Raw genomic sequence first — 27,380 nt, forward strand, 5'->3', positions numbered from 1 at the left:
CCTGTGAAGAGGCGCAGCAACGTAACGTTGCAGCAGTGAAAACAAACGTTAGCTAACCGTTAGCGGCTAACGCTTTAATTCACGTCGTTTAAACGGGTTTATAAAGTAAATAAAAGCATCTCTAGTTGTATTTATCCAGTGGTAACCATGGAGACCATCCTGGAGCAGCAGCGTCGCTACCATGAGGAGAAAGAGAGGCTAATGGATGCTAAAGCTAAAGAGATGCTACATAAGAAGAGCACGGTGGGTTAGCATTAGCATGCTAATGGTAGCTTCATTATTAATATGTTAATATACACTGTTATGTTTTATTATTAATATGTTAATATACACACTGTTATGTTTTATTATTAATATGTTAATATACACACTGTTATGTTGTATTATTAATATGTTAATATACACACTGTTATGTTTTATTATTAATATGTTAATATACACACTGTTATGTTGTATTATTAATATGTTAATATACACACTGTTATGTTGTATTATTAATATGTTAATATACACACTGTTATGTTGTATTATTAATATGTTAATATACACATTGTTATGTTTTATTATTAATATGTTATTATACACACTGTTATGTTTTATTATTAATATGCCATGTGTCAGTTATTCTCACACCTGTATTTGTTTATTGAGAGTGTACACATGGAACCAAATGGACCTGTAAGGGTCCATTTGGTTCCATGTGTACACTCTCAGAGTTCCATTGATTGGTTGAATAGTTAATTAGTCATAAATGTAAACATGAGGTACAGTGAGACATTCATGTTAAAAGGATAACACAACAAAGTCAGTAATAAAGACTTAAGAGTTTTGAATGTCATCTGAAGGTGTTCTTTTAGGGCAGTAGTGAAGGAGAGTAGGGCTCTACTCTCCATCACTGCTCCTGGTTGGGCATTCCACATTTGTGTGGCATAGCAGGAGAACGAATTCAACCCTTGTTTGTGCCAAATCTGGGTTGAACGTGATCAGTGGAGCTCCCTCTGGTGTTGTGATTGTGGACTTCATCAACATAGTATAGAAATAATACAATAATACATGTATCAACACATACAAAATACTATGTGTGAATGACTCCTCCTTTCTATGTGAACATTTAGTGTACCTCCCCCTGTGGTCTCTCCTCCTGATAGGTGGATTTATAGATCTGTTTTCTATGTGAACATTTAGTGTACCTCCCCCTGTGGTCTCTCCTCCTGATAGGTGGATTTATAGATCTGTTTTCTATGTGAACATTTAGTGTACCTCCCCTTGTGGTCTCTCCTGATAGGTGGATTTATAGATCTGTTTTCTATGTGAACATTTAGTGTACCTCCCCCTGTGGTCTCTCCTCCTGATAGATGGATTTATAGATCTGTTTTGAAAGAAGCCAGTGATCCACATGTTTTAATGGATGGTGTCAGAGCATTATGGTGGCAGAGTATTAGAAAGAGAACTTCTGGGGGCACGGTGGTGCAGTCTGTAGCGCTGTCGCCTCACAGCTTGAAGGTCCTGGGTTCGATTCCCGCCGGGGACGCTGGGGGCGTGTCTTCTCCTCCGCGTGCCCATACCCTATAGGTGGGGTTGGTCCCGTGTCTCCTAGGGTAGTTAATACCCTCACAAAAACATGTAGTAATCCTGGTCGCTATACTGCCTCCCCCTGTTCAGCCGGGGCGCCTGATGGAGGGGAAAGGAACTGGTTGGAATAACGTGTTCCTTCCACGCGCTACGTCCTACCGGGGAAACTCTCTCCTGTCAGGTGACAAGAAGCTCAGTTGGCTCTCATGCATTGAAGGAGGCATGAGGGGGGAGTGTAGTGCCCAGGATCACTTAGCAAATTGGCACCGGGTGAAAAAAAAGGGTTGCAAAAATCGAGGGATAAAAAAAAATAGTTCTATAGATGGGTTTGGGTGGTAGTGCTACCTGATCGTATTGTATTGTGGATGTCACTCACTTTGGAGAAGTAGTTAGTCAGGTATTGAGGGCATTGAGGGCATTGAGCCCCTTTGACCATCTTAAAAACGATCCCATTTTTCATTGCTTAACCCTGTCTTCTACCCTGAGCACAGTGATGTAATGAGGTGGGTCAGGGGCTTTAGACCGAGAAGTAATGGATTTAGTTTGTTTTGGGAGGCTAGTAGTGATGATGGAGAAGCAGGAGGTGCAGCTTAGTCAAAGTGATGTTGAATGACGGCTCCAGTTACAGTCCTGAGAGCACTTTGGTTGACAAAATAATTCTGCCCAAAAACCTTGTTCTTTGATTGACGTGTTTGATCACTTGATGTCATTTGAGTAAAACCTCTTCTTTGATTGACATTACTTTATCATCAGATCCTTACACCGCTGTAAGGATCCATTTGGTTCCTAATCCTAACTATCAGTCATTTAGCTGGGGACCCCCTCCTCTAAGACCTCTGTGGGTCCCTGAACCCTATGCTGAGAACCTCTGCCCTGTCTTATGTTGTATTAATATATCATGTTATGTTGTCTTAATATATCATTATGTTATGTTTTTATTATATAATCATGTTATGTTTCATTTTCCTATCAGCTACGAGAACAGATCAACTCTGACCACAGAACCAGAGCCATGTTGGATGTAAGTAGCAAACCATCTATTATTTCATATGTAATAATAATGTAGAAGTGATCTTATTAATACACACACATATCTGTAATATAGTGTGTCAAAAATCAACCATAGTAACACATATTTACACACTGTTGAGTTGTGTACAATGATTGTGTTTTAATATAAATGTATCCATTATAATATGTTTTAATATAAATGTATCCATTATAGGGGTGTCACGATACTCTATACGTATCGAAATCGAACCGAAAATGACGTTCGATACAGTGTATCGAAATCAAAAGCCGTATCGCGATTCAAGGGTTAATTTTAAAAAATACTCCCGCGCATGCGCACATCCGATTGCACGTCCGGGTGAAGCCATGCTGCGAGCAGCTGTTGTGTTTTTCCGTGCATCGCGCATGCGTGCTTACGACGGGGGAGAAAAATAAGACGACACGACCAACCCACACACACACCACAGAGGAGTTTGGAGTAGACAGAGAGAGACACAGCTGTAGCGTTGCGTCTGTACTAGGCTACTACTTTACATTTCACCATGGCCACTGCTGAAGCCTAGCCTGGGATCCAGCCTGCTTCGCTACATTCGGCGGATTTTTTTTCTCTCTTTGCTTCGCAGAGAGAAAAAAAAAGTTCCACCGAACGTAGCGAAGCAGGCTGGATCCCAGGCTAGCTGAAGCCAGCGATGGTAATGATGATACACAAACGGAAGAATTGGAAAACCCTCCCGCTTCCTTAAGTCAAAAGTCTGGCTATATTTTGGCTTCCCAGTGAATTATGAGGGCACCCGACGCGTTGTTGACAAAACGGCTACCGTTTGTCGATTACGCTCCACATTGATAGTTGCTCCGTCTTCTCTTTTCCCCCTCTATACCTCACGGCCAAACATCGCCGATCTACAAGCTCACAACGCCTCACAGCGCGAGGCGTTGTGAGCTTGTAGATCTGCTATTTTTGGCTAAAGTTCACCTCAGAAAAGGGATGGGGTTAAGGTAAAAAAAAAAGAACCTGTTGAAGACCCCTGGCTTAGCTTATTATTCACATTTCTTGTTTGTTAAAGCTCTTACCTGTTCAAACAATGTGAACATACTTTAAGATGTTTAAGAACATGTAGCCAAATAACAGTTGTCTTTGGATCCTTTTTTCTTACATGTTCATCTTTGTATTTAGATTTTATTTTGTTATAGAGCTTCTTGTTGTTAACTCATCTTAAAGAAGAATCTGAAAATGACAGTTGTTGTAAGGGCATAAAACCCCTTTTGTTATTCTCATTCTCATTTGATATTATTCAAATAAAAGGGACTTATTGAGAAACATGTGTTTTTCTTTACAAATCAAGACAATAGCCTAAATTAATAATCATATAGCCCTCAAAGCTGAAAAAAATGACGTTTTAAAAATATATATCGTATCGAAAATCGAATTGAATCGTGACCTTAATATCGAAAGTCGAATCGAATCGTGGATTAGGCGTATCGTGACACCCCTAATCCATTATAATATGTTTTAATATAAATGTATCCATTATAATTTGTTTTAATATAAATGTATCCATTATAATTTGTTTTAATATAAATGTATCCATTATAATTTGTTTTAATATAAATGTATCCATTAGAATATGTTTTAATATAAATGTATCCATTAGAATATGTTTTAATATAAATGTATCCATTATAATTTGTTTTAATATAAATGTATCCATTAGAATATGTTTTAATATAAATGTATCCATTATAATATGTTTTAATATAAATGTATCCATTATAATATGTTTTAATATAAATGTATCCATTAGAATATGTTTTAATATAAATGTATCCATTATAATTTGTTTTAATATAAATGTTGTACAGAGATACATGGAAGTGAGCTCCAATCTCAGGGACTCTTATGAAGACAAAGACGGGTAAGTGTGACACACACACACACACACACACACACACACACACACACACACACACACACACACACACACACACACACACAGTTTTAGACCCAGCTGTCCTCCTTCCAGCTCAACCTCTGGCCGGACGCATAATTGTTCCGCCTTGTTCTCAGACTGTTTTCAGAGATGTAGTATGTATATGTAGTACATGTAGATGTAGTAACAAATATGATATTGTCGGGCCATGTCAGAGCACCTTTAATGATGCTGTTTGTTGAACCAGAAGCAGTTATGTTTCCTTTGCCCTGCACAGGAGATTTGGGTTATTACAAATGTTTGAAGGGGGTTGGGGACTGAATTAACCAAATAGGTTAATTCATTTAGACAAACATCTTACATCTTGTTGCATACTGAACTTCCAACGTTTTCTAAAACACTTTAGAGGGAGTACACTCGCTTGTCGCTCCGACTGTCTGATTGCCCCGCCTCCCTGATTGCCCCGCCTCCCTGATTGCCCCGCCTCCCTGCCCCCCCGCTCTCCTCTCATTAGAAACCAATAACTTACCGTCTGAAAAGACTTGACCTTTGACCCAGCCATGTCATGTGCTCTTTATCAGGATGAGGAAGGACGAACTGAACGCCATCTCTGGACCCAACGAGTTTGCAGAATTCTACAACAGACTGAAACAGATCAAAGAGTTTCACAGGAAGCACCCGAATGAGGTATTTACCTTACATTAATGTTAACGAGGTATTTACCTTACATTATTGTTAACGAGGTATTTACCTTACATTAATGTTAACGAGGTATTTACCTTACATTAATGTTAACGAGGTATTTACCTTACATTAATGTTAACGAGGTATTTACCTTACGTTAATGTTAACGAGGTATTTACCTTACGTTAATGTTAACGAGGTATTTACCTTACATTAATGTTAACGAGGTATTTACCTTATGTTAATGTTAACGAGGTATTTACCTTACATTAATGTTAACGAGGTATTTACCTCGTTTGTCCTACTTTATTCATATTTTTACTACGTTTCCTCCCTCTAGATCTGTGTGCCGATGTCAGTGGAGTTTGATGAGCTGGTGAAGGCCAGAGACAACCCCAGTGAAGAGGCTCAGAGTACGTATTTTATTATTATTATTTATTATTATTATTTATTATTATTATTTATTATTATTATTTGATGAGCTGGTGAAGGCCAGTGAAGAGGCTCAGAGTATGTATTTTATTGATCTAAACACATGTTACACATGAACATATATTTGTACATTAATATCTGTCAAAAGCTCTTTTCCATTCAATGGAAATTGAATGGAAATGGCTGGCGGGGGGGGGGGGGGGGGGGGGGGGGCGGAGCCTGTCAGTGGGGAGTGTTGGGTGGGAGGAGTAGGATGAAGGCTCTACATCCTCCTGGTGGAGGCTCCTCACTGACAGGTGAGTCAGTAGGATACGACAGCAGTGACAACACAGAGATGTGTGAGAGCAGAATTAACTGACTTAACGACTACATTATATTATATATTAATATAATTAACTGACTTAACGACTACATTATATTATATATTATGTTAATTAACTGACTTAACGACTACATTATATCATATATTAATATAATTAACTGACTTAACGACTACATTATATCATATATTAATATAATTAACTGACTTAACGACTACATTATATTATATATTATGTTAATTAACTGACTTAACGACTACATTATATTATATATTATGTTAATTAACTGACTTAACGACTACATTATATTATATATTATGTTAATTAACTGACTTAACGACTACATTATATTATATATTATGTTAATTAACTGACTTAACGACTACATTATATTATATATTATGTTAATTAACTGACTTAACGACTACATTATATTATATATTATGTTAATTAACTGACTTAACGACTACATTATATTATATATTATGTTAATTAACTGACTTAACGACTACATTATATTATATATTATGTTAATTAACTGACTTAACGACTATATTGGGGAGAAAAAAGGGGTAAAAAATAATTGGCTACTCTGAATAAAAAAAAGAAAAGTGTTTCAACTGGAACATTGAAACGCTTGCTAGGATTTATCTTTGTACTTAAGGTGTGTGTGTGTGTGTGTGTGTGTGTGTGTGTAGACCTGGTGGAGTTCAGTGATGAGGAAGGCTACGGTCGCTACCTGGACCTCCATGACTGCTACCTGAAGTTCATCAACCTGAAGGGGGCAGAGGTGAGCCATCATGTACAGTATATACATGATATGTACTGTAGATATATATCTATATTATATTTATATATCTGCTGCCATGCTCACACACCTTATGTCTAACCTCAGGTACTTAACGCGTAGGTTATATGTTTAACAGGCTGTAAACCTGTGATTAGAGATGCCACGATCCGATTAACAGATCGGATATCGGCCCGATATCAGCTAAAAAATGGAGATCGAATCGGATCGCAGCGAAAATGACCGATCAAACGCTCCGATCAAAACACTCCATTCCAGTACTCCACTCCAGCACTTCTATCCAGCACGTTGTGAAACTGTTGATTATGATTCTGGAGAGGTTATGTTCTCTGTTTGAGTAATATCACTGATCAATCCTTTTTTAACATTTAGTTTTAACATAACATCAGTAATAAAAAGTAAAGATAAAAAGCGTGGACCGCGGTCGTGGCCGCGCGTCACATGTTGTACGGGCTGAGACACAGTCTGTGCAACACAGAAGTGCGCAGCGCGTCCTGATCAAGTCTTCATTAAAATTCTCCGTCACCGTCATCCACACAAGTATGTTTATAAATACCTTGTGACTGTTAAGTTTTATCACCAGCCGATCAAACAATAAATGCAAGTGACAGATTTTGGCTGAATTAACAACACTGGCTTTTGCGACGCAAGCCTCTCTCTCGCAGTGGTGTTAAGTAACCAAGTACAGTTTAATGTACAGTTAGTAGTTATTAATGTACAGTTTAATGTCTCTTTAGTCCTCTGTAGTGTGTTTAACGTGTGTTTCATGTGCTCCTGACAGAAACTAGAGTACATCTCCTACTTGTCTTCGTTTGACCAGCTGTTTGACATCTCTAAGGACAGGAAGAACGCTGAATACAAAAAGTAAGTACAACTAACTAACTATTAGGCTATAAGTGGAAAAGCATGGACAGTATGGATAGATGTTAAACATAGACAGTGTGGATAGATGTAAACATGGACAGTGTGGATAGATGTAAACATGGACAGTGTGGATAGATGTAAACATGGACAGTGTGGATAGATGTAAAACATGGACAGTGTGGATAGATGTAAACATGGACAGTGTGGATAGATGTAAACATAGACAGTGTGGATAGATGTAAACATAGACAGTGTGGATAGATGTAAACATGGACAGTATGGATAGATGTTAAACATAGACAGTGTGGATAGATGTAAACATGGACAGTGTGGATAGATGTAAACATGGACAGTGTGGATAGATGTAAACATGGACAGTATGGATAGATGTAAACATGGACAGTGTGGATAGATGTAAACATGGACAGTGTGGATAGATGTAAACATGGACAGTGGATAGATGTAAAACATAGACAGTGTGGATAGATGTAAAACATGGACAGTGTGGATAGATGTAAACATGGACAGTGTGGATAGATGTAAAACATGGACAGTGTGGATAGATGTAAACATGGACAGTGTGGATAGATGTAAAACATGGACAGTGTGGATAGATGTAAACATGGACAGTGTGGATAGATGTAAAACATGGACAGTGTGGATAGATGTAAACATGGACAGTGTGGATAGATGTAAACATGGACAGTGTGGATAGATGTAAAACATGGACAGTGTGGATAGATGTAAAATATAGACAGTGTGGATAGATGTAAACATAGACAGTGTGGATAGATGTAAAACATGGACAGTGTGGATAGATGTAAACATGGACAGTGTGGATAGATGTAAAACATGGACAGTGTGGATAGATGTAAACATGGACAGTGTGGATAGATGTAAAACATGGACAGTGTGGATAGATGTAAACATAGACAGTGTGGATAGATGTAAAACATGGACAGTGTGGATAGATGTAAACATAGACAGTGTGGATAGATGTAAACATGGACAGTGTGGATAGATGTAAACATGGACAGTGTGGATAGATGTAAACATAGACAGTGTGGATAGATGTAAAACATGGACAGTGTGGATAGATGTAAACATGGACAGTATGGATAGATGTAAACATGGACAGTGTGGATAGATGTAAAACATGGACAGTGTGGATAGATGTAAACATGGACAGTGTGGATAGATGTAAACATGGACAGTGTGGATAGATGTAAAACATGGACAGTGTGGATAGATGTAAAACATGGACAGTGTGGATAGATGTAAACATGGACAGTGTGGATAGATGTAAAACATGGACAGTGTGGATAGATGTAAAACATGGACAGTGTGGATAGATGTAAAACATGGACAGTGTGGATAGATGTAAACATGGACAGTGTGGATAGATGTAAACATGGACAGTGTGGATAGATGTAAAACATGGACAGTGTGGATAGATGTAAACATAGACAGTGTGGATAGATGTAAAACATGGACAGTGTGGATAGATGTAAACATGGACAGTGTGGATAGATGTAAACATGGACAGTGTGGATAGATGTAAACATGGACAGTGTGGATAGATGTAAACATGGACAGTGTGGATAGATGTAAACATGGACAGTGTGGATAGATGTAAAACATGGACAGTGTGGATAGATGTAAAACATGGACAGTGTGGATAGATGTAAAACATGGACAGTGTGGATAGATGTAAACATGGACAGTGTGGATAGATGTAAACATGGACAGTGTGGATAGATGTAAACATGGACAGTGTGGATAGATGTAAACATAGACAGTGTGGATAGATGTAAACATGGACAGTGTGGATAGATGTAAACATAGACAGTGTGGATAGATGTAAAACATGGACAGTGTGGATAGATGTAAAACATGGACAGTGTGGATAGATGTAAACATGGACAGTGTGGATAGATGTAAACATGGACAGTGTGGATAGATGTAAACATGGACAGTGTGGATAGATGTAAAACATGGACAGTGTGGATAGATGTAAACATGGACAGTGTGGATAGATGTAAACATGGACAGTGTGGATAGATGTAAACATGGACAGTGTGGATAGATGTAAACATGGACAGTGTGGATAGATGTAAACATGGACAGTGTGGATAGATGTAAACATGGACAGTGTGGATAGATGTAAACATGGACAGTGTGGATAGATGTAAACATGGACAGTGTGGATAGATGTAAACATAGACAGTGTGGATAGATGTAAACATAGACAGTGTGGATAGATGTAAAACATGGACAGTATGGATAGATGTAAACATGGATAGTATGGATAGATGTAAACATGGACAGTGTGGATAGATGTAAAACATGGACAGTGTGGATAGATGTAAACATGGACAGTGTGGATAGATGTAAACATGGACAGTGTGGATAGATGTAAAACATAGACAGTGTGGATAGATGTAAACATAGACAGTGTGGAGATCATTTAACATTTAATAAACTAATTTAAACAAACTGCTTTAACAGTCATTCAGATAAGATTGCAGATCTGGCTGCATTGGCTATTTGAAAATAGCAGATCTACAAGCTCACAACGCGTCATTGCGACGCGCGCGCGTGTGCGTGCGTGTGTGTGTGTGACTTGACAGGCGGCGAGGCGAGCCGGCGAGACTCTTTCTTATTGGGCTTCCATGCTTTGTTAGGTCGTATTCTGGTTCTTCATGTCTTTAAATCGTGGCGTTTGGAGAATATTTAAGGGCGTCTTATTTAAATGACGCTCGTTTTCAGACGTCAGATTTATCAAAGCTCCGACCAAATGTACGCTAGGATTGGCTGTATAGGATCGCTTCATAAATGTGACAGTTTTTTATGCTCCATTGATAAATGAGGGCCACTGTGTGTGTTTCAGGTACTTAGAGATGTTGTTAGAGTACCTCCAGGACTACACCGACCGGGTCAAACCTCTGCTGGACCAGAACGAGCTCTACGGGAAAGTTCTGATGGAGTTTGAGAAGAAGTGGGAGAACGGGACCTTCCCAGGCTGGCCTGTATGTGATCATCACGACTGTCTCTGTTTTTCTGCGTCATGAAAAGGTAGCAGTGTTTTTAGAGGCTTGGTTCTTGGTGTCTCGTTTAATTAGCCTGTATATTTTTTATCTCTGTTTTCTAGAAAGAGACGAGCAGCGCGTTGACGCACGCTGGAGCTCATCTGGATCTGTCTGCATTCTCTTCCTGGGAGGTAAGACCTGCTCTCCAGTCTCTCCAGTCTCTCCAGTCTCTCCACGCATGCAGACGTCTAGCTTTTCGATGAAAATCGCTGTTTTGAATCCAAATAGGTCATTTGTGTGAATCGTGCAGATAATAATAATAATGGATTTTATTTATAACGCACTTTACATTTGCAAGAAATCTCAAAGTGCTACAGAAGGCAATTGCAAAAAAACATCACACCAATAAAAGAAAACAACAACTAAGAAACTGAAACAAAACTATTAAAACATGGGGGCATAAAGCCTAGAGGTAAAACCTTGGACAGGGAGGTGTTCCATACAGACTGTGGTCTCAGGTGAACAGGGAGGTGTTCTACACAGACTGTGGTCTCAGGTGGACAGGGAGGTGTTCCATACAGACTGTTCTCAGGTGAACAGGGAGGTGTTCCACACAGACTGTGGTCTCAGGTGAACAGGGAGGTGTTCCATACAGACTGTGGTCTCAGGTGAACAGGGAGGTGTTCCATACAGGTGTTCCATACAGACAGGTGAACAGGGAGGTGTTCCATACAGACAGGTGAACAGGGAGGTGTTCCATACAGACTGTGGTCTCAGGTGAACAGGGAGGTGTTCCATACAGACTGTGGTCTCAGGTGGACAGGGAGGTGTTCCATACAGACTGTGGTCTCAGGTGAACAGGGAGGTGTTCCATACAGACTGTGGTCTCAGGTGGACAGGGAGGTGTTCCACACAGACTGTGGTCTCAGGTGAACAGGGAGGTGTTCTATACAGACTGGTCTCAGGTGAACAGGGAGGTGTTCTATACAGACTGGTCTCAGGTGAACAGGGAGGTGTTCTATACAGACTGTGGTCTCAGGTGAACAGGGAGGTGTTCCACACAGACTGGTCTCAGGTGAACAGGGAGGTGTTCTATACAGACTGGTCTCAGGTGAACAGGGAGGTGTTCTATACAGACTGGTCTCAGGTGAACAGGGAGGTGTTCCACACAGACTGTGGTCTCAGGTGAACAGGGAGGTGTTCTATACAGACTGGTCTCAGGTGAACAGGGAGGTGTTCCACACAGACTGTGGTCTCAGGTGGACAGGGAGGTGTTCCACACAGACTGGTCTCAGGTGAACAGGGAGGTGTTCCACACAGACTGTGGTCTCAGGTGAACAGGGAGGTGTTCCATACAGACTGTGGTCTCAGGTGAACAGGGAGGTGTTCCATACAGACTGTGGTCTCAGGTGGACAGGGAGGTGTTCCACACAGACTGTGGTCTCAGGTGAACAGGGAGGTGTTCCATACAGACTGGTCTCAGGTGAACAGGGAGGTGTTCCATACAGACTGTGGTCTCAGGTGAACAGGGAGGTGTTCCATACAGACTGGTCTCAGGTGAACAGGGAGGTGTTCCACACAGACTGTGGTCTCAGGTGAACAGGGAGGTGTTCCATACAGACTGGTCTCAGGTGAACAGGGAGGTGTTCCATACAGACTGTGGTCTCAGGTGAACAGGGAGGTGTTCCATACAGACTGGTCTCAGGTGAACAGGGAGGTGTTCCACACAGACTGGTCTCAGGTGAACAGGGAGGTGTTCCACACAGACTGTGGTCTCAGGTGAACAGGGAGGTGTTCCACACAGACTGTGGTCTCAGGTGAACAGGGAGGTGTTCCACACAGACTGTGGTCTCAGGTGAACAGGGAGGTGTTCCATACAGACTGTGGTCTCAGGTGAACAGGGAGGTGTTCTATACAGACTGTGGTCTCAGGTGAACAGGGAGGTGTTTCATACAGACTGTGGTCTCAGGTGAACAGGGAGGTGTTCCATACAGACTGTGGTCTCAGGTGAACAGGGAGGTGTTCCATACAGACTGTGGTCTCAGGTGAACAGGGAGGTGTTCCACACAGACTGTGGTCTCAGGTGAACAGGGAGGTGTTCCACACAGACTGTGGTCTCAGGTGAACAGGGAGGTGTTCCACACAGACTGTGGTCTCAGGTGAACAGGGAGGTGTTCTACACAGACTGTGGTCTCAGGTGAACAGGGAGGTGTTCCACACAGACTGTGGTCTCAGGTGAACAGGGAGGTGTTCCATACAGACTGTGGTCTCAGGTGAACAGGGAGGTGTTCCACACAGACTGTGGTCTCAGGTGAACAGGGAGGTGTTTCATACAGACTGTGGTCTCAGGTGAACAGGGAGGTGTTCCACACAGACTGTGGTCTCAGGTGAACAGGGAGGGTGTTCCACAGATCGGGGGAGATCGAACAGAAAGCCCGGTGGCCCATGGTACGTAGATCGGCCTTGTGGGTTTTGAGGAGGTATGGGTTTGAAGAGCGGAGGGGACTAATTCCTTGAGGTAGGAAGGAGCGTTGCCGTGGATGCACTGAATGTTTGACTAATTTTCTCCTTCATTCTCTTAAAGGAATTGGCCTCTTTAGGTCTGGACAGACTGAAGTCTGCTCTGATGGCCCTGGGCCTCAAATGTGGAGGGTAAGGATTATTAAAATACTAATAATAATAATAATACTTAAAGGGATACTTCACTTTCACATAAAATAAACATAATATATTAAAAATAAATGAAAAAAGTAATGGAAAATTCATGGCCCCCTCACGCATTAGAGTGTCCTACTAATGTGTGAGGGGGCCTTTATTTTGCCATAACTTCTTTAATTTTTTTAAAATATATTTTTTTAATGTTTATTTTATGTGAAAGTGAAGTATCCCTTTAATGTAGTAATTATTATAACTTACTGACATCTGGAGCTAATGCTCTTCATCACACTAATCTATGTGTGTCTAATGTTGTGTATATTAATGTATTGGTGTCTATGTTCTGTGTGTCTAATGTTGTGTATTTTAATGTATTGGTGTCTATGTGTTGTGCGTTACTGTGTGTCTAATGTTGTGTATATTAATGTATTGGTGTCTATGTGTTCCAGAACTCTAGAGGAAAGAGCACAGAGGTTGTTCAGCACCAAAGGCAAATCTCTAGAATCTCTGGATCCTTCTCTGTTTGCCAAGAACCCTAAATCTAAAGGCCCTAAGAAGTATGTTTCTATTTATTTATTTATATGTATTTACATGTCTATAAGAACCCTAAATCTAAAGGCCCTAAGAAGTATGTTTCTATTTATTTATTTATATGTATTTACATGTCTATAAGAACCCTAAATCTAAAGGCCCTAAGAAGTATGTTTCTATTTATTGATATTTATTTATATGTCTATAACTCAGTTCATTTTCTTTTAATTAGATGTATATAACTGAACAGTTAATTTATAATTAGGTGTCTATATGATGAAAGCATTGTGTGTCCTAATGGTTCCATCCATGACGTATCTTTAGGGACACGGAGCGCAACAAGGAGGTGGCTTTCCTGGAGGCTCAGGTCTATGAGTATGTGGAGATTCTGGGGGTGAGTCTGAAACACACATTAACACCCTGGTGTCTGGTAGGACCCCTACTGTCAATAAAGTTATTTGAAGCAGACGGCACACCAAATTGGTCGTTCTGACGTCTATTATTGAAGTTCAGACATGGTTGCAATTACCTCTCTCCACCAGAAGAGGGAGACGGCAGCCATAAAACCTTTGGATTGTAGCTTTATATTCCCCAGTCCAGCAGCTCATACTTTGTAAACCATAAGAGGACATTTAACCACTGTCAACCTGGTGGCTCTGTTTCAGGCTGTTTGTTATATCATATTATATTATATTATATTATATGTTATATTATATTATATTATATTATATGTTATATCATATTATAGGCAGAAATAGTGTGAAAATATCAGATCTACATGCTCATAATGTGACTTTTAGATCTGCTATTTAATCATACCAGTTGTTTTATTAGAATGTGTCTGACCCCTGACCCCTGACCCTTGCCCCTTCAGGAGCAGAGACAGCTGACCCATGAGAACGTCCAGAGGAAACAGGCTCGCACCGGAGAGGAGAGAGAGGAGGAGGAGGAGGAGCAGATCAGTGAGAGTGAGAGTGAAGACGAAGACAACGAGATCATTTACAACCCCAAGAACCTCCCTCTGGGCTGGGACGGAAAGGTACTGTATACACCCCCCTGACCTTTAACCTTTAACCCCTAACCCTAAGAACCTCCCTCTGGGCTGGGACAGAGAGGTACTATATACACCCCCCTGACCCCTCACCTTTAACCCCTAACCCCCTCCCTCATAGAGGTAGTGTACATTAAGGCTCTATCATCACATTCCAATTCCAATGCTTTATTATTTTTAACACATTGTGTGCCAGAGGTTTATTAAAATAGGGTACGTTCAGTGCCTGCATATCTTCCATCCACTTACGTTGATACGTTTCGTGCTGTAGAAGCCCCGACGAGGAAGTGCATGTAAACAAAGCGTGCGAGTGAGACCGCGGAGAGACCCCGACTAACGCCTGGAACAATAATATTTCTAACGCGATCCTCCATTGCAGAGTGATCGCCGATCGAAAACGGCTCACTTCCACTAGAGATGCACCGATACCGTATCGGTATCGGGTTCTGATATGACTTAATTCACGTATGGGGTTTTGATCATGACGTAACCGATCCACATAAAAAAGTCTTTGGTTTATAAATATATAATATAATCACGCCCATAAGCCCGTAATCAAACCTTTTAGCAAATTATTATTAAATAAAACGATCCCACAAATTCACAATCTTATCCAGAAAACTTTTTTTCGTCGCTGTCCACTCTTCTCTCACGGCTTCACAGCATGGGCAGCCTGTAGACTGAACACCAACACGCTCGTCCTAAAACACAGTCGCTCCGCGGCAAATCCGGCGGTATTCCTAAACGTAACCTCAGTAAACTATGCCTAAACCTACCTTAGTAAAACGGTGCCAAAACCTAACCTTATTCCTAAACTTAACATCAGTAAACTATGCCTAAACCTACCTTAGTAAAACGGTGCCAAAACCTAACCTGATTCCTAAACTTAACATCAGTAAACTATGCCTAACCCTAAACTTATTTCTAACCTTATCCTCAGTAAAACAAATACGAGAACCGCTGGTCCGCGAAAAAACAATGGGGCCATGAGTTTTGGTGCGAGTCTTCCGTTTGCCTATCAACGCCACACGCAGTAGCACCGCTGAAGGAAGTGTTTTCGTTTGGTGGAGCCGGGCCGGCACAAACAAAGAAAACATGTCCGTAATTTGGAGATATTTTACAATTGAGACGCAGCACAGCAAAGTGCAATGATGTGAAGCCAATGTTCCGAGGGGTGGAGAAAGTGTTTCATCGTATATTCTGTTCCAGTAGGCTTTGTATCAGCGAGCTGTTCCACCTTGTCTGAACGTCTTGCTGAAGACGTTTTGTGTCCTGCTCCTGCCCTAGCTCTGTTTGAATGTCTTCAAAGAAAATTAGTCACTATTCTCCTTGCGTTAGCGAGGGCATCATGTACACTGCGCTGGGAGAGAATCCCCTCGTGAACAACAAGCTGCAGTGTGTGGCCAAACTATCAACCGGCACCTCATCCATCGCCTTTTTCATGTTACTTGCGTTGTCTCTCAAAACCACATGTACTTCAGCCAGCAGGATCTTCCAGTTATCCAGCATCTCCTTCATTGTGGGTTTAATCAACTCGCTGGTGTGTGAGCCCCTGGGCCTGCACTCTTTCACCTGCAGCACCGCGCTGTTAAAAGCATAATTCTCCACACTCACCCAATGTACAGTGAGAGACTGATTAGCGACATTGGGCTAACGTCAGAGGACCAGATGTTAGTAGTGAAACTACACAATGTAGTCCCCCCAGGAAAGCGCGGAGAAAAAGTCTAGATTCCACGGAGAGCAAGTCTTGATTCCACGGAGAGCAAGTCTTGATTCCGCGGCTAATCGTTAATATTCTGCGGGCATTAAAACCTGAAATAAGTAAATTCCATAATGAAATAGATACAATTAATTGTTATACCATTCTAAAACGGTATAACAAAAAAAGTACTAAAATACCGTGGAACATAGTAATTGAGTCAATGTTACTGGTTATAAATAGAGGTGGTCCGATCAGGCCGATAGCAATCACCAATCCAATCAATTTTTATTTTGTATTTTTTTTGTATTTATGCATGTAGAATGCATTTTTTTTACCATTTATTTTGTAGAAATACAAGACAATATGTCTCAAAACACTGGCTTACAGTTGAATTATTGGCGACTAAAGAAATATGAATTAAAGAAATTAAGACAAATACTGACAATGCCTCTGAACATTGGCTTGCAGTTATTGCACATAGCCAAATGCAATAATAATATTAGGCTTGTCATTCAGGATGGAAATAATAAAGTTGTCCTTTTGAGGAAAAGTAGAAGTCACACTTGAAGTTGAACATGAGGGAGAGGGTCCCTCTACAGGGAATTACTTGATATCTAGGCTGCACAGACAGACACAAGAATCACAGCTGCCATTAATTAGTGCTGTTCAGTGTTGATTGCCTAGTGGTCAAATTGGGGTCAACGAGCCATCGTTAACTTGCTTAGAAGTTGCGCTGTCGTTGCGCAGCACTCTCTCTCCTAGCCTGGTTCCAGACGAATCTGCCTTTGCAAAATTGCACTTTAGCCCTCGGCAGATTAGGTCTGGCCCCCCTCCATAGAGAATTTATTTCTCTCCCACAGAGGTTGTGCGGGACCAATCAGGGCCCAGTATCCAAATGTGGGCGGGCTTATCACCTTATTTGGAGCAATGACGTACAAGGAAGCACTGCTCTGATTCGTTCGTACAAGGAAGCACTGCTCTGATTGGTTTAGGTCTAACCAATAGAGTCCGTTTGGATCTTTTTGTAACCGCCCCTTGGAAAAAATCTATGGTTGATAGGGACCAGACTAATATCCACGCAGTGTGTCGTGTGATATTGTCTGGCCACGCGAGGCTAACTCTCTCCCTCTCTCTTTCTCTCTCTACGTGCCTGTGTGTGTGTGTGTGTGTGAGGGGGGGGAGGAGGGGGGGGGGTTTAGCAGCAGCTCGCACTGCCCAGAGACAGAGAGAGAATACTTCTCCATACGGCGGTGTTTTACCGAGATTTTTCTTGTTTTCTGCACTGTGCCTTCTAATCTATCGGACGGCTTTGAAATCCACGGATGGCCTTCAAATCTGCGGTAATTTCCGCGATCGCGGAATCGCGGATTCCTGGGGGGACTAACAATGAGTTGTTTACAGTGCTTGCTGCTGCATTAAAACAGACCTACAGTATTTTATTTATTGTGTTTAATACAATTTTAAGAAGCAGCTATGCACATTGTTTTAATGTATTATTTGTAGGTATTTTCTTTCGGTGATAGATCATAGTCTATTTGTTTTTCTACTGTTATTGCACTTTAAAATATTCTGTAAAACAAGTTAAGGAGTTGCCACTTCTTTTGTATTTGCCAGTTAAGTATTTGCAGTTTGCACTGCCAGGCACTTGTTTATTTGTTAAAACAAGAAACTGATGTGGTTTCCTTGTTGCCACTTTTTTGTATTTGCCAGTTGTTTGTATTTGTACTGTAAGGCACTTGATTGATAGTTTTGTATTAAAGTATAGGCCTACAAAGTATTTAAAAGAGTTGCCAATGCCATTGCATTTTGCACTCAGTTGCACTGACTGCACTCTGTTATTTGAACTGAAGCCTATCCTACAATTAATAAATGGCTTTAATTGAAAGATAATACATTTTTATTATATTTAGTATTTACTGTAAGTATCGGGTATCGGCAAAGTATCTGAAAATATCCAAATTAATATATCTGATCGGATCGAAATTGAAAAAACCTGTATCGGTGCATCTCTAACTTCCACCACGTTAAAAAGAAATGGAGATATTAAGCTTTTAGTCGAGGAGTTAACATTGGAACGGCCGACCGGAAGCATTTTTGACATGGATCCACATCCGGCCTCTCCTTCTCAGAGACTCCTTGGATGATCCCAAAGTTTCGTTAGAGCGCCCCACGTGGGCCACACGTATTAACATTTTTTTTTGCCAAAAACGGTCCGGACCGTTTATGGCACATGACGCATGGATTCTCAAAAACGGTCCGGACTGTTTTTGGCACACAATGTGTTAATATTCAAATATATTGGAATATTTTATATAATAATGTATAATTAATAAACACACACGCGCACACATACACATGCTCTAATAACAGGCTCAACACAATAGTGAAACCAACTATATTAGTGAAGGGTTATGGCTTTAATTTATGTTATACAACAGGTAGTTCCGACCAAGCATTGGTTGAAATAGCTATCTAGCCGTGCTTCAAACCAGCATGATAGCACGGGCCTAATCACATTAATAAATCACTCCGCACTGCAGTCCGCACCTGATTAGACCATATATGGCACAGCTGTGCTGTGAAGTCACGCTGTCCCGTACAGTAGGAAAACAAACAGACAGTAGCCTGACCCACCGCCGCCACAGGAGAACAAACAGCTATGCAAAATGGACTATGTTGTTAATTTTGACTTATTTGGTGGACTTAGGGTTGATCAATGGTTAGAAGAAGAGGATGAGAAGTAGAACGCGAAACCAAATGAGAGATATGTTCCAATGACAAATGAAGAACTCGATAAATTAGAGAAGTCTAGGAATGAAGTCAAGTTAACTACGCGTCGCCATCTTGTAGATCAGTTATTTTGGCTGGAATCAGCTGTGTTGATGAGACGGTGCCTCAGAGCGCTGCTACAGGGACTATTTAAAGGTATCATGACATTCATTTTCACTTTTTTTATTTTCAATGTTTTATTTGGGGTTTTATGACCTCAATTACACCCAAAAAATATGAACTTAGAACATTCAGTGGATTTTCTGTGGTCTGGGGTTTTCTGAATAATTAGGCTGAAAAGTAATCTGAGCTTGGCCCTTCGACAGTGAGGTCACAGTCGATTAATCCCGCCCACTCTCCTCCTCGCCCCTCCCCTCCCCTATCCTTTCCTTTGAGGGGGGCGGAGCAGAGGCGATGATTGACAGGCAAAATCCCTCACCAGCGACACCCGCAGGCAAAGATTTATTTTTTCATTGCAGTTGAAAAGGCTTTAGAAATGTGAGAGAAAAACACTTGCCATGGATCACTGGAATGGAATTTTCACTTAAAACTTTTTGTACACTTTTGAAGGACCAGGACAAAGACTTTGAATGTGGTGTAAAAGTGAATGTCATTAAACCTATAATGTCTCAGTCAAATAAACTCTTCTCTTTACAGGGAAACGGATGATAGCGAAACATTTTTATTATGAATTGCCCCACAATATGAATACATTTGGATGTGTTTTGTTGGTAACTGTTGTATAATCGCAATATTACACGAGAGGGTGTGCTTTACCTACATTATTGGCACTTCGCAATGCTTGCGGAACTCAGCTACGCCTCGTTCCTGACCGCGTCACTGGCGTGTCAATAATGACGGTAAAGCACACCCTCTCGTGTAATATTGCTTAATTCATTTTCAGGGTTTTGATAAGAGGAGAGAAATATTACACGTTTATAATGTCTGTGTTCCTGTGTTTATAATGTCTGTGTTCCTGTGTTTATAATGTCTGTGTTCCTGTGTTTATAATGTCTGTGTTCCTGTGTTTATAATGTCTGTGTTCCTGTGTTTATAATGTCTGTGTTCCTGTGTTTATAATGTCTGTGTTCCTGTGTTTATAATGTCTGTGTTCCTGTGTTTATAATGTCTGTGTTCCTGTGTTTATAATGTCTGTGTTCCTGTGTTTATAATGTCTGTGTTCCTGTGTTTATAATGTCTGTGTTCCTGTGTTTATAATGTCTGTGTTCCTGCCTACTGGAGCCTGTTTCTGTTTCTGTTTAAAATGGTAAATGGTAAATGGTGCATTTATATAGCGCTTCTATCCGAAGCGCTTTACATTGATTGTGCCATTAACCCATTCACACACACATTCATACACCAATGGCGGAGGAAACCATGCAAGGCACCAACCTGCTCATCGGGAGCAATTAGGGGTTCAGTGTCTTGCTCAAGGACACTTCGACACTAACTCTAGGGGAGCGCCCCAGCCCGGGATCGAACTGGGAACCTTGCGGTTTTCCAGTTCACTCTACCCGGCCACTCTACCCCTGAGCCACTGCCGCCCCAAAGCGCTTTACATAGATTGTGCATTACATTCACCCATTCACACACACATTCATACACCGATGGCGGAGGAAACCATGCAAGGCACCAACCTGCTCATCGGGAGCAATTAGGGGTTCAGCGTCTTGCTCAAGGACACTTCGACACTAACTCTAGGGGAGCGCCCCAGCCCGGGATCGAACTGGGAACCTTGCGGTTTCCAGTTCACTCTACCCCGGCCACTCGACCCCTGAGCCACTGCCGCCCCGTTTACAACTGTGTCGCGCAGAGAACTCAGCTGACCTGGGCTTGTAGATCAGCTGAGGCGGAGCTAACAGCTCAACTGCATGTTGAAGGAAGGACGGCTGTGTGACAGACAGACAGACAGACAGACAGACAGAATACTAAAACGTAACTTTCAAGTGACTTCTGTTTAACTCTTTGTTGTCTCTTTGCAGCCCATTCCTTACTGGCTGTACAAACTCCACGGTCTGAACATCAACTATAACTGTGAGATCTGTGGAAATTACACCTACCGCGGACCCAAGGCCTTCCAGAGGCACTTTGCAGTACGTTTCTGTTTCTGTTTATTACCTTTCTATCTGTTTATTGTCTCCGCCAGGCCGAAAGGCATGGCGAGAGAGTATGTTTTGCCCCCTGTCCGTCCGTGTGTGTGTGTGTGTGTGTGTGTGTGTGTGTGTCCGTCCTGTCTGTGTGTTAGCAGCTAATCTCCGGCACCGTTGGCCCGGTCGCTGCAAAACTGTGCACACACACTCCCTGGATGTCAATTCAGAACCTCTGCCCCACATTTTTCACATGGGCCTGTTATAGCGCCACCTGGAGGCCGATGTGTGCAAAACACATGTTTACCCATTACTCCTACAGTTTTTAATTAAACGTCATGCACATCGGTACACAGTATCTCTATATTCATGTGATCAACCCGGATCTGTTCAATTTTCCATATTCCATCCTCATTGGCTAAGGTTGGCTTCCAGAGTTTGCAGGATTGGTGAGTTTTGAACAAACTGCCTCAAATCATGAACGCAGCTTGCCATTTCCATAAAATTGCACACGTACATTCCCACTAGGCCGCGGAAGAAATGCCACTTAAAACTTTTCAAATCAGCCTCATGGTGGCGCTATAACAGGCCAATTTGCATTTTTAACTATAACTGCACCGATCTGCGTGGAACTTTGCACGCATACTCCCTAGAAGCCAAGAAAAAACATCTGCACTGCATTTTTCACATCTGCTTTTTAAAGCGCCACCAGGAGGCCGACTTATGTCAATAACATTTTTGGATATTAATCCTTCAGATTTTATCCAAACATCACGCAAATCGGTACACAGTATCTCTATAGTCATGTGATCAAGACGCATCTGTCCGATATTTCATATTCCATCCTGATTGGCTAAGGTTGGCTTCCAAAATTTGCAGGATTGGTCAGTTTTGAACAAAATGTCTCAAATCATGAACGCAGCTTGCGATTTACGTGAAAATTTGCACGCACATTCCCTCTAGGCAGAGGAAGAAATGCCACCCTTTTCACATTGCCCTGTTATAGTGCCACCAGCAGGTCTACTTTAGCAAAACACATTTTTGCAACAAAATGCCTCAAATCATGAATGCACGCACATTCCCACTAGGCCGAGGAAGAAATGCCACCCTTTTCACATTGGCCTATTATAGCGCCACCAGGAGGCCACAATAACCTACCTGACCTGGCGGAGACCTCTAGTTACTTTTCTGTCTGTTTGTTACCTTTCTATCTGTTTATTACCTTTCTGTCTGTTTATTACCTTTCTGTCTGTTTATTACCTTTCTGTCTGTTTATTACCTTTCTGTCTGTTTATTACGTTTCTATCTGTTTATTACCTTTCTGTCTGTTTATTACCTTTCTGTCTGTTTATTACGTTTCTATCTGTTTATTACCTTTCTATCTGTTTATTACCTTTCTGTCTGTTTATTGCCTTTCTGTCTGTTTATTACCTTTCTGTCTGTTTATTACGTTTCTATCTGTTTATTACCTTTCTGTCTGTTTATTACGTTTCTATCTGTTTATTACCTTTCTCTCTGCTGACAATGTTACCAAGAATGTTGTGACACTGAAATATCTTTCTATGTTGTTCTGTGTGACTGTGGAACGTGTAACACTGAAATATGTTTCTGTTGTTCTGTGTGACTGTAGTGTGGAGTGTGTAACACTGAAATATGTTTCTATGTTCTGTGTGACTGTGGAACGTGTAACACTGAAATATGTTTCTATGTTCTGTGTGACTGTGGAACGTGTAACACTGAAATATGTTTCTGTTGTTCTGTGTGACTGTAGTGTGGAGTGTGTAACACTGAAATATGTTTCTATGTTCTGTGTGACTGTGGAACGTGTAACACTGAAATATGTTTCTATGTTCTGTGTGACTGTGGAACGTGTAACACTGAAACATGTTTCTCTGTGGTTCTGTGTCACCAGGAGTGGCGCCACGCCCACGGCATGCGCTGCCTGGGCATTCCCAACACCGCCCACTTTGCCAACGTCACGCAGATCGAGGACGCCGTTTCTCGTAAGCATTTTCTCTTATGAAACAGGAATACATAAGTCACAGAAATCAGTGTTTCTCATGAAACAGGAATACATAAGTCACAGAAATCAGTGTTTCTCATATGAAACAGGAATACATAAGTCACAGAAATCAGTGTTTCTCATATGAAACAGGAATACATAAGTCACAGAAATCAGTGTTTCTCATATGAAACAGGAATACATAAGTCACAGAAAACAGTGTTTCTCATATGAAACAGGAATACATAAGTCACAGAAAACAGTGTTTCTCATATGAAACAGGAATACATAAGTCACAGAAAACAGTGTTTCTCATATGAAACAGGAATACATAAGTCACAGAAATCAGTGTTTCTCATATGAAACAGGAATACATAAGTCACAGAAATCAGTGTTTCTCATATGAAACAGGAATACATAAGTCACAGAAAACAGTGTTTCTCATATGAAACAGGAATACATAAGTCACAGAAAACAGTGTTTCTCATATGAAACAGGAATACATAAGTCACAGAAATCAAACCTCATGGCTTTGTTGACATTTTACATTATGTAAAAGTTAAAATGTAATTTAGACAGCATGTTATTTAGAGAGATGCTATAGTTTCAATGTACACATGATTAATTATTAATTATTTATTTTTGTAATATTATAATGTTTAGACTGAAGCTAGGTTCATGGTTTACCTGTGACCACAGCAAAACGTACAGTAAAATAAACAACAGAAGGAGACACATCACTAAAAAACACAAGACACAAAACATAGACGTAGGCCTGACCTCGACTAAGTCGAATAGTCGACTGGTTAGTCGCGGGGGGTCCGAGTCGACTGCGTGTCTCTTAGTCGAATCTAGAATCTAAAAGAAATCTAAAAGAAACATTTTTTTTTTTTTAAGGGCCAAAAATGTTTTAAATTGTTTTTTTGGCCAAGTCTACACCTGCAACCACACGTAACTTACACTTTTTTCTTCTTATTCCTCGTCTTTGTATTGGTATTGTTTGTGTTGGAGCGCCTCAGTGCGGCTGCAGAGTTCATGTGCAACCTCTTCCAGAGAGAGATAGAGACACTAGAAACTCTGCTGGAGACAAAACAAACTGTGTAGACTTGGCCCTTTGAAATAAAATGTATTTTGGCCCTAAAAAAAAAGAAGAAAAAAAAGTTATTTTTCTATTTATTTTGTATTTTTTTTATTAGTCGACTATTGGCAATCAGTCGCCAATTAGATTCGACTAAACAAATCCTTAGTCGGGGACAGGCCTAGACCACAGACAGTGAAACAAAACATAGACCACAGAAACAGGATCAAAAGCCACGGTATAAAGGTGAGAGTTGAGGCCAGATTTAAAAGTCTGGATGTTGGGGGGAGAGTGTTTGACTTAGAGACCTCTACTGGCCCGCAGACCACAGTGACCTATAGGAGGGTTCTACACCTCTAGGAGTTCAGAGAGACACTGAGGTTCCAGGCCGTTCAGTGATTTAAAAACAAACAATACATTCTGAAGCGAACAGGGAGCCAGTGAAGTGAAGCAGAATGGCTGTAATGTGGTCACGCTTGCGGGTTCCCGTTAGGAGACGTGCTGCAGCGTTTTGGACTATCTGTAAAGGTGCATTATGGAGGCTTTGTTTAAGCCAACATAAAGTGCATTACAGTAGTCCAAACGTGTGGAGATAAAAGCATGAATGGCACGCTCTAAATCATTCAAAGAAAGCACAGACTTGATTTGAGCGAGCAGCCTTAGATGATACAAGCTGGACCTTACCTCTGCATGTATCTGTTTATCAAATAGAATGTAATGTAATAGAATAACTATAAATAAAAGACATCACGTGGGTGCACCTGGGACGTATCATCAGTTTGGTAGCCTGGGACGTATCATCAGTGTGGTAGCCTGGGACGTATCATCAGTTTGGTAGCCTGGGACGTGTCATCAGTTTGGTAGCCTGGGACGTGTCATCAGTTTGGTAGCCTGGGACGTGTCATCAGTGTGGTAGCCTGGGGGGTCGACGGGTGTTTGGGGTCTCGTATCAACATACACCCTCGCCCCAGTCGCCCAGGTGACCCAGCCGGGGTTGATCAAGCCCCGGCCTTCCGTCCCAGTAGTAAAGAGAGTCTGATAAATTACTACAATGTACATTGTAATATTTTTGGGGGGAATGGTTTCCTGTGTTCAGTTGATTCTAACCAGAGGTTTTTATGTTGTTTTTATCATTCAGTTTGGGCCAAACTGAAGTCTCAGAAAGCTTCAGAGAGATGGCAGCCTGACACTGAGGTAAACACACACACACACACACACACACACACACACACACACACACACACACACACACACACACACACACACACACACACACACACACACAGGTAAACCCTCATCACTGCATTCATTTTAATAATAGATTGATGAAAATGATGTTTGTAATGTGCTCTCTCTCCACTAGGAGGAGTGTGAAGACTCCATATATATATAATAATAATATATCATGAACCTAATATGACTGAATTTGTTATTAATGTGCAGAAAAAACAATAAAACAAAGATTAAAATATATATAATAATAATAATAATAATGTTGTAATGTGCTCTGTGTCCACTAGGAGGAGTATGAAGACTCCATATATAGATAATAATAATAATAAATAATGTATGTAATGTGCTCTGTGTCCACTAGGAGGAGTATGAAGACTCCTTATAGATAATAATAATAATAAATAATGTATGTAATGTGCTCTGTGTCCACTAGGAGGAGTATGAAGACTCCATATATAGATAATAATAATAATAAATAATGTATGTAATGTGCTCTGTGTCCACTAGGAGGAGTATGAAGACTCCTTATAGATAATAATAATAATAAATAATGTATGTAATGTGCTCTGTGTCCACTAGGAGGAGTATGAAGACTCCATATATAGATAATAATAATAATAAATAATGTATGTAATGTGCTCTGTGTCCACTAGGAGGAGTATGAAGACTCCTTATAGATAATAATAATAATAAATAATGTATGTAATGTGCTCTGTGTCCACTAGGAGGAGTATGAAGACTCCATTGGGAACGTGGTGAACAAGAAGACGTATGAAGATCTGAAGAGACAAGGCCTGTTGTAGATCACTGGGTCTCAACCTGTGGTCCAGGGCCCCCTGCTGGGCCATGAGGGTACTGGAAGTGGGCCCTCCGACTAAACATTTAAGATTTTAATGACATGATATGTATATGTATCATTTAACCCATTAAGGCCTGGAACGCATCTGTGTCACTTTAGATTTATTTGGCTATTAAAAAAGATCTACAGCTTGTAGATCTGCTATTTTTGAAAAATCATGAACATAAAAAAAAATAAAAAGGATTTAGATTTTTTTTAAGAATCGCCTCAGATCTTAATGGGTTAATGATGTATGATATATATATATATATATATATATATATATATATATATATATATATATATATATATATATATATATATATATATATATATATATATATATATATATGTATATATATATGTATATATATATATATATATATATATATATATATATGTATATATATATGTATATATATATATATATATATATGTATATATATATGTATATATATATATATATATATATATATATATATATATATATATATATATATATATATATATATATATATATATATATATATATATATATGATTTGTACATGTCATCAGCTCCACAACTTTGAATGATGACTTTTCATGGTGATATTTTTGAGATTTACAAGTTGGCCCCTGATCTCCTGATCCACTGATCACCTGATCACCTGATCACCTGATCCACTGATCCACTGGATATGGCTGATCCACTGATCACCTGATCACCTGATCCACTGATCCACTGATCCACTGGATCTGGCTGATCCACTGATGTAAATATAAGACCCAGTTTGTTCTGTAAAGA

The 27,380-nt window shown here is 40.5% G+C and overlaps 1 protein-coding gene across 1 annotated transcript; it reads left to right on the forward strand.

The window, feature by feature from the left end:
• Window positions 1-26,831, forward strand: sf3a3 (splicing factor 3a, subunit 3). Its single transcript, XM_080441757.1, has 17 exons — window positions 1-243; window positions 2,546-2,593; window positions 4,444-4,496; window positions 5,093-5,198; window positions 5,536-5,608; window positions 6,646-6,737; window positions 7,537-7,619; window positions 10,510-10,648; window positions 10,771-10,839; window positions 13,233-13,300; window positions 13,753-13,860; window positions 14,159-14,228; window positions 14,709-14,873; window positions 21,339-21,449; window positions 23,356-23,446; window positions 25,662-25,717; window positions 26,482-26,831. The coding sequence occupies exons 1-17, from the start codon at window positions 148-150 to the stop codon at window positions 26,557-26,559; spliced, it is 1,506 nt and encodes a 501-aa protein (XP_080297883.1). The 5' UTR covers window positions 1-147; the 3' UTR covers window positions 26,560-26,831.
• The last annotated feature ends 549 nt before the right edge of the window (window positions 26,832-27,380 follow it).

This window comes from Gymnoscopelus braueri (genome assembly GCF_963280865.1).
Source record: "Gymnoscopelus braueri genome assembly, chromosome: 11".
Lineage (NCBI taxonomy): Eukaryota > Metazoa > Chordata > Actinopteri > Myctophiformes > Myctophidae > Gymnoscopelus > Gymnoscopelus braueri.

What these genes read in the sequence shown, in the direction of transcription:
- sf3a3 (XM_080441757.1), top strand. Translation starts at nt 148, where the DNA reads ATGGAGACCATCCTGGAGCAGCAGCGTCGCTACCATGAGGAGAAAGAG. An exon ending in TCTTATGAAGACAAAGACGG is followed by an intron (nt 4,497 to 5,092) that starts GTAAGTGTGACA and finishes GCTCTTTATCAG; the next exon opens with GATGAGGAAGGACGAACTGA. An exon ending in CCCCAGTGAAGAGGCTCAGA is followed by an intron (nt 5,609 to 6,645) that starts GTACGTATTTTA and finishes GTGTGTGTGTAG; the next exon opens with ACCTGGTGGAGTTCAGTGAT.